The 19286-nt window shown below is 38.2% G+C and overlaps 1 protein-coding gene across 1 annotated transcript in view; it reads left to right on the top strand.

The window, feature by feature from the left end:
• SETD3 (SET domain containing 3, actin N3(tau)-histidine methyltransferase) overlaps positions 1-19286 on the top strand; it is a 56040-nt gene that overhangs the window by 26843 nt on the left and 9911 nt on the right. The window contains exons 7-8 of the mRNA XM_071745630.1: positions 14055-14113; positions 16047-16161. Coding sequence (XP_071601731.1) covers positions 14055-14113; positions 16047-16161 — 174 coding nt within the window. The remainder of the gene's footprint in view (positions 1-14054; positions 14114-16046; positions 16162-19286) is intronic.

Genomic DNA, 19286 nt, shown 5'->3' on the forward strand with positions numbered 1-19286 from the left:
GAAAATCTTGATATGTTTCAAGCACAGTGACAAGTTACCAAGTATAAGGGACAGAAGGATACATTTTGAAATCAAAAGTGATTGAAAATAATGGGTGAAAACCAAATAAAATGCACTCCTCTTTAGACAAGGAGTAGGATAGCAGCTTTAGTATCAGGTGACACTAGTCATACACTAGTAGTAGTATGTGAGAGACTAAATTTTTAACATTACTTTTTTTTTATGAAATCAGGATGGCAAATACATGCTATTTCTGTTACTGTCTTTTAAAGCTAACCAGGGAACATTTTTATAGCACTTAAGCTAATACGGTCAGAATAATGTCTCAGTAAAAAATAATTTATATAATTTATATTCTGCATCAAAGTCTATGATGTTGACTATTCAGAGTAAGAAAAACTACAATTTAAGAAAAAAAAATTTTGTACTGAGATGACTGCAGGGACTGTCTTTAGAACCCCATGATGGTGATGTGCTGTGCATGGTACCAAACCTTTAATACTATGCACTGTTATATCTTCTGTTTTGCATTTTCACTTCTATGAAAACTGATACGACAGCTCATGGAGGAAGACTTCTCAGTCTTATATTTTTGAGACTGATTCAGTTTGGTTTCATTCACAGCAGTGGGAAACCTTTGTGAAATAGTGTTTAAATGATCATAGGGAAAAAAAGACACCCCACCATCTTTATTCCCTAAGGTAAAGTACAATTTTTCATTATTAAGAAAAACTGAAATTAATTTTAGTATCATCTTGCATGAACTCATATAATTTTCTGAACAGTTGATCCACAAAATACTAATGCTAAGGGCAATTCAGGACCATATGGAAAAAGGAAGAAGAGATGAGGAGAGAAGAATTCATCATATAAATGAAAAAAAAGCAAAGCAAAACTGCTTCTATATTAATGACAGTGTCCTCTGCAAGTCTTATGAAAGTGTAGGTTAGCTTTTTGTATACCATTAATGCATTTAGTACTACTACATAAGTGTTTTAATGAAAGCTGTCTTATGCAACCAATATTTTGATACTGCTTTAGGTAGGCAAAATAGTATTTTTAAAAATTCGCAAATATGCTTCTCGTAATACAAAAATCTTACCATTTTGTTTACTTTCTTGATTAGCTGTTCTACTGCAGAAAGTAAAACAAGTAACATCTTGAAATGAAAAGTGTTCTGTTGATATTTTGTGATACAGAAAAAGGGAATATTTTGTGCCGGTAAAATGTTTTAACTCCTTTGCAGGACTTCTAGTCTGCAAAGTGTTTCTAATGGCCATGGGAGTAAAAGGGTTAACAAGTAATTTCTTCAGATGCTTAATTTTATTTAGTATTGTTACACTGTTATTAAAATAATTTGGCTTCTGATAGGTGTGCAGTTTTAAACATTTTGACAAGTGCTGGTCCCTTTTATTTCCCTAGGTTCTCCATAAGGGTGGCTTTCTCATAACACTGCAGTCCTCACTTTCTTCAAGTGCTTAGTCTGGTTACACATGAAGAATGGGCAGATTTATGCATTTCACAGCTGTTGCAAACTAAATTGTAGTCTGGTTTGATAAGCAGAAACAGGTGGGATGTTGAGTAGACAAAAATATACTCTCAAGCATGTTAGCCAGGCTGTATAAACCACACAGACACCTTTCTAAACACATGTAATTTGATAACTAAAAAATAGTTACAAGTTCTTACAGATGTATTTTAAAGGTGAATTTGGCTTTTGCATTGCTATCAAAATACAGCAGATTTTTTAAAAAGTACTTTCATTGCAGCAAACTTGTAGTTTGCAGGGTCTTTTAGTAGTTTGTTCCAGAGAGATTTTGTAAACTGCATGGTTCTCTTTTTTCCTGTAAGGTATGCATGTGACTTCCATTAATATTTACGGTCATTGCATGCCTACTGAAGGGTGAACAGAGCCCAAATATTAATGGCTTAATGTTAGGGGCTTTTTGTACACTGAAATGTGGTATGATAGGCACAAGAGGGAGCCATATAGTTTGCAGACGTTCACAGCAAGATAATATTCCTAAAGAAAACAACCAGGATAGTTGAACCTTTTCTAAAAGAGTATGCAGTGGTCTTTTTGTTTGGCTTTTCAGTTAGCATCTTTGTACCTGTTTGTAGTCTTTTGCAGTGAAGGTTTTGTAAATCAAAACAAGACATTGAGACAAAGGGTGCTCCTAGAAAAGGTAGAAATGCCTGAACTTGATTTACATTTTGCCCTCTGAAGCAGTCTTGTATCTTTTCCCCAGGTATATTAAAGGCTGGTATTAGCTGCCTTACTGAAAGGCAATTTTATGATAATTTAATGAACTTTCAAAAATTTTTGTGATAGGTCTGAAACTAGCAGAGCCTGTGAGCTTGTCATAGCTTTTGCTGTAGTAGCCAGCTGCAGGCATTTAGTGGCACTCTGTGTAAGTAGTATCTGTATGTAGCTGCCTCTCAAGCTCTGGAAAAGGGATCTGTTTTGTAGGATTGTCCCAGATGGCACTTTGGCATTGATTTAGACAGTGGTTTTAGCCTGCAGGCTTGGGTCCAATGTGGTACTGCAGATTTTTCTGAGGGGCACAAGCAAGCTACCTGTAAACAAAAAAACCAAAAACAAAACAAAAACCAAACAATGTGGGTGACATTGTAGGGTGCATCTTCTAATAGTCTGCCTGATTGAGAGGGAAGGAAGGCAGTGGATAAGGCCTTGGCAGAAATAGCCTCATGTTTGCAGAGGTTGGTCCTCATGGGGGACATCAGACACCCTGCTCTCTGTTAAAGGGACAGCACAGCACACTGTGGTAAGCATCAATAACTTCCTGACCCAAGCAGTAGGGGAGCCAGTGAGGAGATGCTATTCACATTTGTGGACCTTGTACTTACAAACAAGGTAGGATTTGTGGGGGATGTGAAGCTCAAAGTCAGCCTTGGCTACAGTGATCATGAAAGGGTGTAGTTAAGGATTGTGAGAGCAGAGCAAAAAGGCAATTCACAATGCTGAACAGAAGGAGAGCAGTACTAGCCTCTTCACAAATCTATTTGGAAGAGTCCCATGGGATAAGCTTCTGGAGGGATGAGGGACCTACAAAAGAAACCATAGTTAATATTCAAGGATTACATCCTCCAAGTTCAAGACCGGTTTGTCCCAATGAGCAGGAAGTAAGGTAAAAATACCAAGAGGCCTGTATGGATGAACAAGGAGCTTCTGGCAAAACTCAGACACAAAAAGGAAGCTTACAGAAAGCTACATATAGAAAGAAGCAGGGACAGGTAACCTGGGGGGAACACAGAGACACTGTTCCATCATCCAGGGAGGATGTTTGGAAAGCAGGAATTGAACCTAGCCAGGTATGTCAAAGGCAATCAGAAGTGCTTCTGTAAGTATGTAGATGACAAAAGTAAGAATAGGAAAAATGTGGGCCTGGTGCTGAATGAGATGGGACCTGATGATGCAGGACGTGGAAAAAGCTGTGGTTCCAAATGCCTTCTTTCCTTCAGTCTTTACTGATGGGATGTACCCACAAATGCTGAGGTAGCTGGCTGATGTTACTGTGAGGTGACTTGGTGACCTTTGAACAATCCTGACAACCTGAGGAGAAAAGCAAATCCCTCCTGCCCTCAGGAAGGGCAGGAGAGAGGACCAAGGAAACCATAAGCCTGTCTGCCCTACCTCAATCCCTGGGAAGGTGCTATCTGGTGGGACTTTGGCTGGAGAAATGGACTGACAGTTGATAAAGTTCAGCAAGAAGTTGACAGCTAAAAAGTCCTGCACCTGGGGTGGAATAATCCCATGAATATGTTAGGGGCCAAGATGAGCATGAGCCATCAATGTGCCTTTGCAGCAAAACCAGCTCCTGGCATCCTGGGGTACAATAGGAGTGTTGCCAGCAGGTTGAAGGAAGGATCACCTCCTACTTAGCACTGGTGAGGGCACACACAGAGTACTGTGTCCAGCTCTGGGCTGTCCAGTATGAGAGAGATCATTAAATAAGAATTTTAGAATTAATCCAAATGGAAAAAGCCAAGTCACCTGTTTTAACATTTTAGCAAGTAAATTTATTATTCTTTGACTTGGTTTTATGTTACTTTGCTGAGCTAATGAGCAAGTTACTTGCAAATTGTTTCTTTGTTTTCTACCTTGCTACTGTTACTCAAGAAAGAAAGAAAGAAAAAAGCTAAAGCTGCCTCATAAATCACACCTTTTTTTTTCTTTTTAATTAATAGAATCTATTTGGTTGAAGTAATTAATACTTTTAGATAGGATCTGTAGTCCAGTGTATATCCAGTGTTCCACAGGAACATTCTTATGCCAGTTTTCTGACTAGTGTTTATTGTCTTATGCCAGTTTTCTGACTAGTGTTTATTGACTTCTGGATAGTGCTTGTGAAAGTGTTATTGTAGTTCCATTGTGTATATAAACCTTGCATTAATCTATCAAAAAATGTTTTGATCTGTTTGTTTGTACTATTGGACAGAGAATGTAATTTCCTAGAGGCTGTAATCCCTTTTGATCAGATACTAAATTTGATTTATTATTCATATAAAATTTGACTAATTGATTTAGCGTGAATGAAATTCTAAAATCCAGTTAATAGCTGTTGGGCATTGGAATATCTGTTGGAATATCATTTTAGTTAGGATGTTTTAACACATTAAGTTCAAAATTTCAAAATAATATTGTATCATCTTTAAAATCTAGTATCACATTGGACTTCTCAATATTGAGTGTATTAGGTGAGATTTCACATCTCTAGCCTATTTTTGACACCAGGTTTTGAAGCTGTGATGATACTTTCAGCACAAGTTATGCTGCTTTTACATTACTTTCCTGTACTGTTTTTAATCTATCCTATTCCAATAAGCATATGATTTTCCAGGTCAATGTGAAGCAGAACGTCTGCTCTCTCTGTGCTTGACTAGAATGTAATACTGTTTAGCTTTCATGTGCTAAATAATGTTTGAGCCGAGTGCAGACAAATATACTTTTAAAAGACTGTAAACTATTCAAATGTTTGAAAGCTGTTTATTATTTTTAAGTTGATATAATGTACAATATTTTAATGCTTCTAAAGAGTTCAACTAATATGCAGTCAAAAGCAAGTGTATTTTGAAACAGAATCCAGTTTTGGTCATGTAGCAGGTAGGTCCTCAGGGTTCTCAGTTTTCTCTTCTACTTGATTTATACTCATTTGCATTCATTTTTTCAGAAATGATATTGTCAGTGACACTTTGAAAAATAGATGGAAGGAAGATGGGACAGTTGTAAATCCTGTAAAATCTTTGCCTTTTGTTTAGTTACCTATTAGATATATCACCTTAAGCAGAGATTTCAAATTCCAGTGAGTGGGCAGTTACAAATGTAAGGTAGTGTTGCTATTTAGATTTGGTTTGTCTGAATTTCAATGCCTGACTGGTTCTGCTTGATCAATAATAAATCAATGGGCACTTAGTAATGGAATATAGTTATGTCTTCCTGTGTTTTTCCTCTCTGTGAGGGCCAAAATATTGTATTAATCTGTTTTGCTGGCAGCAAGCTGAAGACTGACTGTATACTTGTACTGTACCACTTAGTGTATCTACCGTAAGGTGGTTTAGACTTTGGAAACCTGTGCCAAATTCCTGATTTTTGTGTCACTTCTGGTATATCCCGCCCCTGGCTATGTTGACAATAACAGCAGATCCTGGGGCTTTGTTGGGCAGTTCCTGTAGCTGCCCCTCTCCATCAAAGAAGCACCTACATGCTTTGCTGGGTTGCATCTGTCCATCTCAGACAAATTAAGTGTTCAAGTCCTTGCGTGGGTAGGAGATCTGCTGCCTTGTTCCCCTGTTCCTTCCTTGCCTTCCACAGGAACATGGGGACAGCTCTGGGCTTTGAGCCAGCCAGACACAGGAGGAGGTGTTTGGCTGTTCGGGCAGCATTTGCTCCTCAAACAGCTGTTGCCTATCTCCTCCAAGGAAAAGGTGGCAGGCCATATGGAGGCATCCTGTGGTCCAGATTCAGCTGATGGCCGCCAGTTGGACTGTGCTGGCCTAGATTGAAATGCAGGCACGTCCCACTTGGTGTCTGCTATATCTTACAGTCAGAATACTTCAAGTTGGAGGAGGATAAACAGGATAACCCACATCTTTTATTCTGAATATAGATGTTATGTTTCTTCGGACACTGCATGTTAAGACTTCCTAATCAGTAGGTTTTAATTTGTTTATATTCTGAGTAGTTTGGATTCTGTTACAGTAGCCTGAATGCCTTCTTTCCTCTAGAGAAAGAGACATATACTTCAAAGCATATGTACCAGTGCAAAACAAAATTTGTTTCTGCATAGTTTAAATCACATTTGGGAGGAATAATAACATTCTCTTGTTAGCATTATGGGGTTTTAAGGCATTTTTTTGGAAGATGGGGTTTTCAACCACTCTCCTGGTTGAGAATGCAGATAAGCATCTGTTTTTACAGCCAGTAGAGAGGAGAGGGGTTTTTGTTTGCTTTTCTGTTAGTTGCTTTTATTTTTATTTTTTTACTGAGTTATACATTCTGGGCCAGTTGAGTTTATCCCCAGAGATGTTGTCTGTGTCTTTTGTGGAAGTGAGTGCCTCAGCAGACATCAGGAGATCATCATGCACTTACAAGTATACTTTCTCATATAAAGTTTGTACTTATTGTGCAGATTTAATATTTTTCCTGATATAACAGCACTTACAAATGTTCCATAAATTTAAAATATGATAACAAGCTGAGTTTTCTTAGAATGGAATACTCAAAGGATGTATTTTTTAAGCACTGCAAAATTATACAGGGGACATATCTTTGTTAAAATTAGTAATTTAACTAAATTACAAAGTGGATTATCCTCTTCAGTCAGACCCAGTGCTAATACTTCACACAGTAGGAGGCTGATATGTTGCTAAGTAAACCAAAGTTTATTTTCTTGTACTGTTGTTTGAATGCAAGTTGAGGAGGAAGTGATAAGTTTTTTAGTTTTGGGTGCATGTGCACTATAGTTCCAGTACATCTGATTCTGGGGTTCATCATGCCTGGCATGCCATGCCGCTGGTGCAGCATAGTACCTCGCTTATAAGATCGTTATCCAGGCTTCCACCTTAGTGGCTCCTGTTATGATTTTTCTGTAAACTTGAATAGTTTATTCACAGGCAACAAAACTTTGGCCATACTGCATAATGTTAATGCTTGTTATAAAATTCTTTGGATGCGGTATGGTTGTGAGTAGGAAATACTGTCCCTTTCCTTTTAAAGCAGTTCACTTTGTGTTTTCCATCACAGCATTTTGTGTGTGGCTTGTGATTCACTGAATTAATAGTACAGTTCTGTGGTGAATTTGTGCATTAACATAATGCACATGAGTTGCACTAACCAAACTGAGCAAGGTAAACCTTATGCCTTAGGAGGAGCCTGAAGAGTAGGCAATGTGTCATAGTGTGCAGGCATAGACCTTTTTACAAGGAAACTCTTTACTGTAGCTGTATTATTGTACCTGTGTGAATGAAGTACTGCAGGCTGAACTTTTCAATCTAAAGCTCAACATGAGCAGTAAACTCCTATTTTAAGAGATATACCAAAGAAGACCTCGTGTGTCTTTGTACTATGTGAATGGTAACAGGAGGAACTGGGGAGGCTCTTTCATTGCAAAACATGTCCAGTCTCAGGCTAGCTTGCTCTTCCAAGTTCATCCCTTCAGCCCTTAATGGGGTTGCATTCAGCTCTAAGTGACTTTGTGAAAGGCCAGGAAAAGGTATAGAAAACTTGGTCACTAGTTTAAATTTCATATCTGAGTGCCTTCTTTTCTGGGAAAGATTGGTATTTTAGAATTCTGTACGTTAAGCATTCTGCAAATGGAAGGATCAAGACATAGATGCTAAAAAATACATTACTGTTTTGCCTCAGTTTAATAAAGGAGATGCCATGTGATTGCAGGCAGGGTGCTTGTTTGCAGTCAGTACGAAATTATTTCTGTGTACTGTCAGCCAAATGGTAGCGTCCACTTTGCATGTGAAGTTGGTTGTCAGTCCTTCAGACTATTGATTTAGTAGTTGATGTCCTGGCTTGAGTTTTCTGTTATGCTGCTGCTGTCTCATTAAGTAAGAACATTTTTTGCAGGTAGAAGGTACAGAAAAAAGGAGTGTGCAGTTAAAATCCATTGCACCAGAAGGAGTCATTCCACTCTGCTTCCGCTACATGAATCCCCTAATAGTCTGGAACACTGCTTTCTTGTGTATATTGTCAGAAAGTAAATAAAAATTGCTGACATAAAGAATAAACAAGATTGTTATTCAGATTTAATAAGTTTCAATCCTGTGGTACCTTTTTAATTTCATTCTGTTAGGTTTAGAAAGTAGGATGATCTTTCTTCCACTAGACAAGTCATATAACAGCACAGGTTTGTGGATGTATTTCCTAGTGCTTAATCAGTTGGGCTATTTGAAAATTCCAGAGCATGCCTCTGTAGTTATAAACTGTTATTATGAAATAATAAAATAATATCTGGCTTTGTCTCCTGTCCAGTACAGTGAACTGCCTTTCTCTTGCTAGGTTAGGCAGCAATATGTCCAATGGAAGAAGCATATTCTTGTTTCCCTGTAGATCACTAGGATCCTCCATTCTGAATTCCTTATTTTACTTAGCTTTAGGGCAGTTAAAGCCTCAGCAGCTCCACAGAGAGGAGTTTCTCTTCAAGGCTGCTGCTTCAAACGATTTCCAGAGCTGGGAAAGGGACAGTTACCAGCAAATGCTGACAGATCTTCCTGCTTCTGGCCGTGAAAGTGTGTGTGTGCGTGCAATGTGTTTCTGTGTTTCTACACCTACACATTGGCCTGAAACCATCAAGTAGCATCCAATAAGGCCCATAACAAAATCTCCCCGTGTTAATGAGTACATCGGAAAGAAGGGAGAATCTGCAAAGAAGAGGAGGAAAAAAATTGTTTGGTCAAAAGGAACGAACCCTTGGGCTTCATGTTCAAAGGAATGAAAGTTAACAAGGTGGAAGCTTTAAATGTTTTTTGTTTCAACTGTTTCAAGTACTCTTCAGGGTTTGAGGGATAGAGTGACAGCCTCAGTATAATCTCAATACTTGGTATGATGCTTTTCTGAGACATAAATGGAGCTGTCTGTACTTTTACTGTACACAAGACATTTTTGAGAATATTGAAATCTGATTTAGTAATAGAGGCAGTAATTGCCCACAACTTTGCCTTGTACTTGTGAGTATTTGAAATATTCTTCAAAGAAATTCATCCATCTCTGTATCTATAAACTCAAGAAACTTACAAACAAGATTTTTTAATTTTTTTTTTTCACTTATGTATTACAGTGTAGTAGTAGATGACACCAATGGTCAACTCAGCTGAGAGGTGTTGTCTATTTAAAAAAAACCCACCACTAACTTTGATCACATCCAAAGAGTCAATCATTTTTTTCATACTTGGAGTATACAAGGGCTAATGGTACAAAGGAATACACTGGCCAATATGACTTCATACCAAAATACATCAGTTCTTTTCAAGACATCTAGTAGCATAGATATGAACACAAATTTAACTATTTAACTATGTAAAGTTTTGTACTCTGATTTTAACTTTGACTTAGGTATTTTATTGCATGGTACAGCAATAGGCCTTGTACTTTGTATCACTTGGTAAACAAGCAAATATTAAGCTAATTTTAATGGGAATTCCTTGCAAGATTTGGGGCTCTGATAAACAAGCTTTGCCGTTTTGTGATTGAATGGAGAAAGAGGTTACTGACTGTAGGCAACAGGTGCCAGGACCTGCCGAGTAATGAGCTCAGTCGGTGCTCAGCCTCACCTGTGCCCAGTTAGGGCTGGCCCAAGTGTGCATGCTCAAAGATCAAGGGCCAATAAAAGGTGGGGCCTGAGACCGGCAAAGGGCTCATTCTGAAGCAGGTCAGCAGCCGTGCTGGTCGAGGCCAGTCCTCTACTGATCCTGTCCTCATTCAGAGCCTATCATCGCTACAAAGTTCGCCTCTTGCAACACTGACTATAATAACCTGCAACACTGACTATAATAACCTGGCCCCTCTTTTATGGTAGGTTGACACCCTTGTAGGCTGGGTAACAGAAGGGAAGGTTATGATGGCTTCAGGTGGAAAAGCACACATCTTTTCTACACTGAAGTCTTCATATTGTCCAATTGAAAACAAGCAACATGTAGTTATGTAGTTTATAAGACTTTAGAATATTTATCTTGTGATGTCTGTCCAAAAATATGATAAATACGATGCAGAAATTATTAGTGCAAAGGTCCCTATGTGGGTATCAGGAGACTGAATATGAGACACAAACCACTGGATATGTGCTTCCCAGAAAGAGAAAAATGTCTGAAAGTGTTTTTTCCTCCTTCCCCCCCACCCTCTTTTTTCTTTGCCATACTGAATAACTGGCTTCTAGTCTGATAGTGTTTTAGGTGACTAGAATAACAGTCTGTCTCTTTCCACAGTGGCTGCAGACAATCTGGCAGCAGTCACTGTTACTTTTTAATATTTCTGGTTATTTTGAGATATTCTCCAAATGTCTCAAAGAGGTTTGGAACACTGAAGGGGAAGAAGATTATTTTTTTTTTTTTTAGGAATAGCAGCAGCACCACGAGAAAAATGAAATGAAATTCAGCATGCCACTATTTGTTTTTGCAGTGGTCATCACCCTGATTGCCAGCTCTGACAATATTTTCACAGAAAGGGTAACTAAATAGATGGTATTTGTTCTTTATAATAACTCTTTGTTATAATGTCAGGACCTGCATCCAAATTGATATATTCACATTTTCATGTTCCCATTTTTTATTTAAAGCTTCCCTTCCTAAGTTTCTGAAACTGCTTCATACAGACTTGGTAAGTTAAAAGCAGGGTTTCTGTAGTGGATATTGTCACAGTTCAAAGCTAATATGTAGAAACCTAGCTGTTTGAACCTATAAAACTTAGATCTGATTTTTTAAATTTTTATGTATTAAGTGTTTGTTTAGTTTAAATATGTCTGTATCTTTTTGATCAGCCTGAGCACTTTGCATGCTATGTAGCACTCATCTTCTATACTTTATTAAATATCTGTCAATTATAAATATCAAGGTTTTACATTAATGTCAAGATAGTACATCAAAAATTCATGGAATATGTGACTTTTTTCAAGGGTATTTAATACTTAATGCATTTGTGTCATTTTTCTTTCTAGATATATTGACAGGTTTTATTAAGTGTTTGTTAGGGAGATTTCATTTTACCAAGGGACTATAAAGAGAAGCTGCATACTAAATCAATTTTTTAATCAGAATAGTGTTCTTTTGTGTGTCTTCAGATTCTTGTAATCTATAGGGTTTTAAAGTTACGTAGTAAAATAATCCAAAGTCAGAAATCTAACATGATCCAACATGCTGATGTAACTGAACATTTAGAAAGCTACTGGAATATTGGACCACAGAATCTTACAAATAGGGAGGTTATGAACCCTGGGATTTTATTCTGCCTTCTGCCTTTTAGGACCATATTTTTTTGTGCTTTATTGTAATTTACTATTGGTTTTTTTGTGAACTATGTCTGGATGATATCAATGTAGGGGCAGTCCCCAGGTTTCACAGGTTTATGAATGGGGAGGGTGACCAAGTGCTTGGTGGCCTCAAGGATCCTTTGCTCCGTGTGTTGTGTTCAATCTGCCTCATAACAGGCGGACTGCTTGTGTCAGGTGAACTGTTAACCTCACGGCAATCAGCTGATTTAATACAGATTTTTCTCAGAGAGGACAACGGCACCATAAATCTTGCTTCCTTATAGGTATTTGCTCCAAGCTGGGGCTGACTGTATTAGTTGGCACTCCCTGTGTAAAGTGCGAGAAGGATGTGTTGCGATTACTTTGTAAAAACCACTTGCACGCTGTTAAGCCCTTTGCAGCCTCTGTAATGCTTTTGTACTGCCAGTGCCTTGATTGCAAAATCATTTATTCCGTTGAAACTTCTTGCTTGGGAAGAGGGAGGAGGGCAGAAAGGAAGAAAGACCCCGGGTCTTTCCCCTGCCATCAACTTACGGTCGAGGCAGAGCAGCTCATTCGCGCACCCTCAGGTGCCTTCACCAGCGCCGGACGTTCCTGCTGTGTAGGGATCGTGCCCGGTACCGGGAGCCGCCTTTCGGTTTTGCCTTCCGCGACTGCCGGGCCGGAGCCGGGATGGGGGCAGGCAGCATCGCGCGGCGGCACCGGCAGGGGGCAGTGCCGGACCGTGCGGGCGGTGCGCGGCGGGGGGGTGCGGGGGTCCCAGGGGGAGGCTGCGGGGTGCGGTAGCGGCTGCTCCCAGACCAGAGCTGCGCAGCGAGATGCCGGCCCTGCGCAACCGCTCGTAAGAGAACGGGTGCGGACGGGGTAACAGTTTTAATGCGGAAATATCGTTAGCGTGAAACCGATAGGATTATGGGTCCCGCTGTCCCTGCTGACTTTCCCTGTTTAGTTTTATCAGGCTACTGTAAAACAGATTAATAGTGCTAGTAATAAAAAGTCGAAATTGAATTGCCGTGGTGGCATACGGTAGGGTGGTGCTTTTTAGGAATTGTTGTTTCCACTTGAAGCTCCCGATGCATTTCTGGAGTTGAGTCTGGACCGCTCTACTCAGCAGTAAAGATTTATTGGTTCTAGTTTTGTACCAAATGTTTATGAGAAGAAATAGCTCTGTGAAATGTGTTTTTACAATTAAACTCGAGGAAATTTGTTCTGCAATGACCATATCATCCACATGACTGAAAATTATGTGGAAATGTAGAGCACTTTAAAAACAACAACAACAAAAAAAAAAAGTGAGAGAAGGGATAGCAGTCACTGGAATGGTTCACTTCTGTCCTGTTTCAGAGTAAGTCCGTCCAAAGGGTTAACTAGAGGGGCTGAGTGAGAACGGACACCTGGGACCTAACACCCAATTGGCAGTCTTTTGTAATATATAATTTGCCTAAAATTGCACACTGAGCACAAGCTTTTGTTTTGTAATTGATTTACGGTTTGAACCACTTTTACCTCATCCCCTACTGTCCTGCACACGGTGCCAGCAAGTACATTACAGTGAGAAATGATAAATTACCATGCACTTGTGATGCTAATGCATCAAGAGTAAAAAACTGCATACTACACGGAGCTTCATGCATTAGGAGTGTCGTGAAGATAGAGCTATGCAAAAAAATCATTTGTATCTTCTGAAATAACCATTTGATCATTTGCTTCCATTCGTCTTTGAGACCTAATTGAACTTGAAGATTACATTTATGCTACTGTGGCTTTCCGTTTGTGAATTGGGACAATGTTCTAAAGAAAGTGTGCAGGTCTGGGCTTAAAGCTACCTGTATTTTTTAAACTTTTAGTAACTTAATTGAACAGAAAAGTAACAGGTATTATAGATTCTTAAGGGTTTTAAAAAATCCGAATATTGTGCTTGTTGATAACAACGACACTAAGTGTTCTCAAATGGCATTACTCCACTTTGATATGGCAGTATGTGGAGATGGCTTAATGTAGGTACTATCTAATATATGTTTGTCCCCAAAACTTTAAAATATTTTACTCTTTTTTGCTGAGGTGTAGTGCATCTTGTATTGAATAAAACCTTTACAGGAATCAAGGAAGAACTGACAGCCTTGTATGTGTAATTTGTACTTGCATTTGTGGAATACCTTACTGATACCTCAGATAAAAGGAAAAATGTGGAAGTTGGTGAAACGTAATGTGATTGCTGTCTGATTTCTTTCCCCCACCTTGCACTAAGTGCTGGGATTTGGTTTACATTCACGTACTCAGTCCACCTTAAATTTTTTATTTTTGTACGATATCTGTGGGTTCCAGTCTTGAAATATGAAGAAACAGATTTATGGCGGCTGCTGGGCACAACAAATTAAGTTGACAGTGATGTATGAAAGCATAATAGCATGATGATCCCTCTGTAGCGCGGCTGGACGCCTCCTGCTTCATTTGGCTCTTGTTAGGATCTGTTAGGCAGCTAAATAATGAAATTCTGCTGACTGATTTCTGATTTCTCTTTTCTTTCTCTTTGCACCTTTTTCTGAAACTTGCATTTCCCAGACCCATCCTAATGCCAGCAAACTGCCCTTAAAGGATTCTTTCACTTATGATGACTACAGGTTGGTCTGTCTTTTAATTACCTCTTTTTTAATTATTATTTTATTTTTCCTTTTAATATAGTGAACTGTGGGACCCTGAAAATACTTAATTGGTAGCAAACTCCCGTTGTTACTGAAATGTTAAATGTAGAATTTCATACTAATACCTTTAATGAAGAAGAAAGTAAAATAAATATGCAGATTTTAATTCTTACAAAGTAATAGTCATTATGAGTTAATTGTACGCCAACTGGCGTACATAGTCCAAGATTAGAAAGGTAATTCATTGTTTCTTAAGAAAATAATTCAGTTGATGTTGCCAGGAGATCTGGGGGTTGAGGATTGGAGATTATTTATTCTTTTTTAAAGTTTCTTGTTTTATACAAGGCTTTACTGGCACACAATAGTAAAAACTATTTGCAGTGGCTGCTGAACAGGAGGGATGGATAACTTAAGTTGTACACGTAAAGCAGAAGTGCCACTTGGAGGTGCTATAGGGGGTGACATAATTAAGATAAAAATAAGAATAATTAAGATAATAAGAGCTTTAATTCTGTTAAGTGATTAAAATAGAATGAATAAAAGGCTAAAAGGCATTCATGCAGTCTTATAGTGACCTTTTTTTTTTTGCCTAGTTGTATTGCTGGGTAAATCTATGAAAGTGAGATTTCCAAACCATACCTCCTTCACTTCTGGGGTCACAGAGAAACACGCTGACTTACATGTGTAGTGGTCTAAAATTATGCAGATAAAGTGCAACAATTGAAAATAAATGTATTACTATTATGTTTCAAAAATATTTGTATAGCAGAATGGTCTGCAATTTAAACTTGCTTTTTAGAAATTAAGTAGTTTTCAATTTGATGGTATCTTTCTAAATAATCTGTAGTCCTTCTGAAAAAAAATCCTTCTGAAAGTCTAAATCTACAGACTGAGTATTAAGCAAGTATTAAGTATATGCTAGTAGTGGAGTCAGTGGGAGTTAAAATTATTTTTACTTTCTTCTGGTGGTTTTTTGGTTTGTTTTTTTTTTTTCCCCACCCTCAAAAACCCCACAACAAATATATGTATTAAGGCCAGAACATAGTGAAACTAAGATTATTCTTTCCCTCTGGCATTTAATATCAATTTTTGTCTGAAACTTAATTTTAGAAAATACTGAAATGTTGAGCTTTTCTGAAGATTCTTATGCTTGAATAGGCAGCTGGCTTTTCCTTTGCTTAACCTGAGACAGAAGGTTTTTGAAAAATGCTTACGTGCTAAACTGTGATTCTATAAATTATGTTAAACTTTCTTCATTCTTTTTGCTTGGATATCTTTTTGAGCTACTGGGGCTTTTTTTCCTCATTAAAAATTTAGCAATACTAGTCTAAGCCAAAAAGTTTGCAAACTGAAGGTGGGTCCTTACCAAAATATCATGGATGTGTCAGATGATGACATAAGTTTCCAGTTTATGCAGTACATAAGTTTTTTAGGGAGCAACAGAGGAAAAATGCTTCTGGCTCTTACAAGAGTTTGGACATAGATGAGAGCTACTGCTGCCAACCAGTAGCTGTGAGCTGCTCTGAGGTCTGCAGGATCAGCTGACTCTAGGTTTGGGATGTGTGGCAAGAGGTATGTTAGCAGTGAAGTGCTGGAGAAACAGAATGTGACACGGGAGTGGGACGTGGTTGAGGTAAAGGGAAATATGAAGGTTCTTTTGCAAATAGTGCAGAAGAGGGGTGGGATTGCAGTCTGGATTTGGGAATTGGTCCATGCAGACGTCGTGGAAACGTAGGAGTTATTGGTCCTCCTGCAAGTGTTATTGCCTTCTACTGTTAATTATAGTCATTGTGATCATTGAGAAAGCTAAGTTTGGAAACTTCCAGCCTAAATGTTTGCTTCATGTTGGACTGCAACCAATCACTTACTGATGTTTTGAACACTTACCATCAGATATTTCTGATTTTTGTAGATGGGCAGTCTCCTCTGTTATGACACGGCAGAACCAGATACCAACAGAAGATGGTTCCAGAGTTACATTGGCTCTAATACCTTTATGGGACATGTGTAATCATACTAATGGACTGGTAAGGATTTCTTCAGTGTTGCTGGAAGTTCTCAAGTATTAAGCCTTTCAGCTGCTGTAGAACATTTTAATAACACTTTTTATTATGCTTCTTTACAGAGGTATTTTATCTTCCCAAGTGACCCTAAAAACCTAATATCTCTAAGAAAGTTATGTCAGTTTCTTAAATGTCTTATTGTAGTTTTTCACAGAGAACTTTCTTCATCTACAGAAAAATTTAAGAGGTGATTGCATACCCAGATACAGTTATGTCTCATATATGTATAATGTGCTTTTGAAAGTTACATTATACTTTTTTCTCCAGCAAAGTTTGAATATTCTTTTGACAGAGTTTTGTTTCTGACAGGCTGAAAAAGATTCACGAAACTGGACAGATTTGTTCTAAGAATAGGAAGGCAGACAATGATGGAGGTTGCCTCTTGTGGCTACCACTAGGGAAAATGGTTAGAAATTTGCAACTAAGAAATACTGCCTGCTGTCCTAACCATGCCCAAAGAGCCTTGTTATGGAGACAGCAACAACAAGAACAAAGCCTAGTTCAACAAAAACAGTACATCTGTTACTACATCAAAGAAACAAAATGCAAAAATCCTACTTTAGGGCATATTAAACATTTAAAGGGTGACATGTATATAGAAAGTCAGACCTGCTGACATTTTGGCTTACTTGAACTAGTTCAGAAGATGAGGTCTTGATTTTATTAGCAGTCTAGTTAATGTTGAAGTGGGGAAATGGAAACCAGTAAGAGGATGGTTTATCAGTGTTATTTAGCGAGTCTCATTATGCCTCAAAATTCATACCATCTAATTGTGTTTCCGGTGGATAACATTATTTATTGTAAACAGTGAATATGACCATAGTATTCAAGTAGCAGATTTCTTTTGTGGGAGCATTGACCTGAATGTTAAGACATCAGCGTGAATTAGTGTTGTTGGTATAAGAAAACCTGGTTTAGATGAACAAATTGTAAAGCAAGTTGCTTTTCACTAGACATTTGGCTAATCTATTCTTACTGAGACTGTACCAAATACACCAAGGTAGGCTAAGCTACAGAGTTGCAAGTGTTTGGGTTTATTTATTTACTTGTTTTGCCCCTTTATAAGGTCATTACATGTTCTTGCTTTTCACTTTGTTATGCAATCTCAAAACTTTGATTTAGCAATAGAAGGTTGTATGAGAGTCTCCAGTGTAAAGAAAATTGCTTAACATTCAGAAATGTATATTTTTGTAACATAAGTCTTAGCTGCATCAGTACTTCCTGTACCCTTCTCCTGCTGGGCATCTCTTTCAGATGCTTTTGCAGAGACTTGTCTGTATTCATTAGACAGCTCTTAATGAATGCCTTCGAAGTAGGGATTAGAAGAAAGAGGAAGAGAACTAAGGTTCTGGGAGGAAAAAAAAAAGCATATATTAAAAGAGCAGCTAGTTATGTTGTTTTAATGATTCAAACTCCTATTTAAATTGATAAAGTAATTTTTATTTTTATTATGCTCTTTAACAATGGGTTTGATATGGAGCCAACCTCTACAGCCAAACCCACTAGTGCAGTAGTGTGTCAGGGTCGAATGCACTGTTTTGTGCTGAAGTGTGTATCCTAAAGGGTGGCAGCAGGGGGAGGAGTGATGGGGTGCTGGTAAGTATTTTATGCATGTATGCAGATTCTACTCTTTTATTTCATATTTCTACAGAAACTAGATGGTTGTAGAAGGATAGACAGCTGTAGTATTGACAACAGAGTGAATACTAAACCTATTTCTGCTGTGTGATAATTTCCTTTTACTTTTAGAAATACAGAAAAAAACCTTCTGGATAATTAAGATGTCTGTATTGTAGTTCATATCATTGTAGAGTGAGGTGAGGGTGGATTCTGCTCTAATCATAGCACATCCCTTTAAAATACATCATCGGAAATGTTCTTCATTACAGAAGGAACAAAACTGTATGTGCCCCAGTCTAGTCTATTCCAAACACAGTGCTGAAGTCAACCAGCTGCTATAGATCCATGGTTTTGCTTTATTCCATGGGGCCCCTTTCTATGAGCTGGATAATAAAATGCTCTTTGGGTTTTATCTGGAGCTGTGTCCACTGAGCTTTTTCTTGCTTCTGACACTGTTAATTAGATCAACTTGCCTCTAAGAACTGTATCAAAATGGTTGTCCTCATGCATTTCTCATTGTTATTCTTTAGTGGTATTGTATTTTGACAGTCAGAGGTTGATTACCAGTTTTGCTCAAGCTTTGAATAAGCTACATTTTGCCTGTTGGGCTGGGTCTACCCTTAATCACTGACCAAGCAGACTATTGCATGCTTTATGGACAACTTGAAATTCATGTATCAGAGTGCTTCAGAAGTAAAACTGAAGGGATGCAATTTGTCAGCTATCATGGGGGAAGAGAAGTAAACACCCTGTTAATTCTCTTACATGGCTGCTATTAAAAGAAAGAGGAAATAAGACCCTAGAACTCCATTATGCATTATAGAAAAGTTTTTCAGAAGTGCTGCTGGTTTTGTTGTAGTTTTGTTTGGTTTTGTAGGTTTTTTTTAAATAAAAGTAAAAAAGAAAAAAATTCCCAAAATAAGCAGTACTCATGCTTAAACTGACAGGATCTTTCTCTCAGCATACTGAAATTTCTGCAGTCCTTGAAAGCCTCCTGTTCCCCACAGCCATTTCAAGAAACTGGAATGCAGTTTTCACATTTTGAAGTATTTCATTGAGTTTGCAAACTAAGAAAATTTCAGGACAGGTCAAGTGCTGTCAAGAGTTCCCTTTTTTGAATAGAAGTTGCATTTTTCCCTCAAGATGACTGTATTTGGACTGGGAAGATACATTTGTCATAGAAAATGGAAATCCTCTGGCACTTGTAACTTCCAGTTTAGTTTTAGATAAACTTCCAAATGAGAGACCTTAAAGAAAAATTGTTAAGTTCAGCATGGTGAATGTCCAGGAATCTCTGTGTTCAAGTATTACAGCTTGAGTTTTGCAGTAGGCTGTGCTGCATGGCTCTTGTCCTCTTCTGATCTCAAGATACCACAAACCCATTAGTAGACTGAACTAATGACATCTGCATGCAAGATGGTTCTGCAAGACCCTGGTGCTTGTGGCTGCCATTTTGGATTTGCTGCATC

The sequence above is a fragment of the Heliangelus exortis genome, chromosome 5, assembly GCF_036169615.1.
Source record: "Heliangelus exortis chromosome 5, bHelExo1.hap1, whole genome shotgun sequence".
Taxonomy (NCBI): domain Eukaryota; kingdom Metazoa; phylum Chordata; class Aves; order Apodiformes; family Trochilidae; genus Heliangelus; species Heliangelus exortis.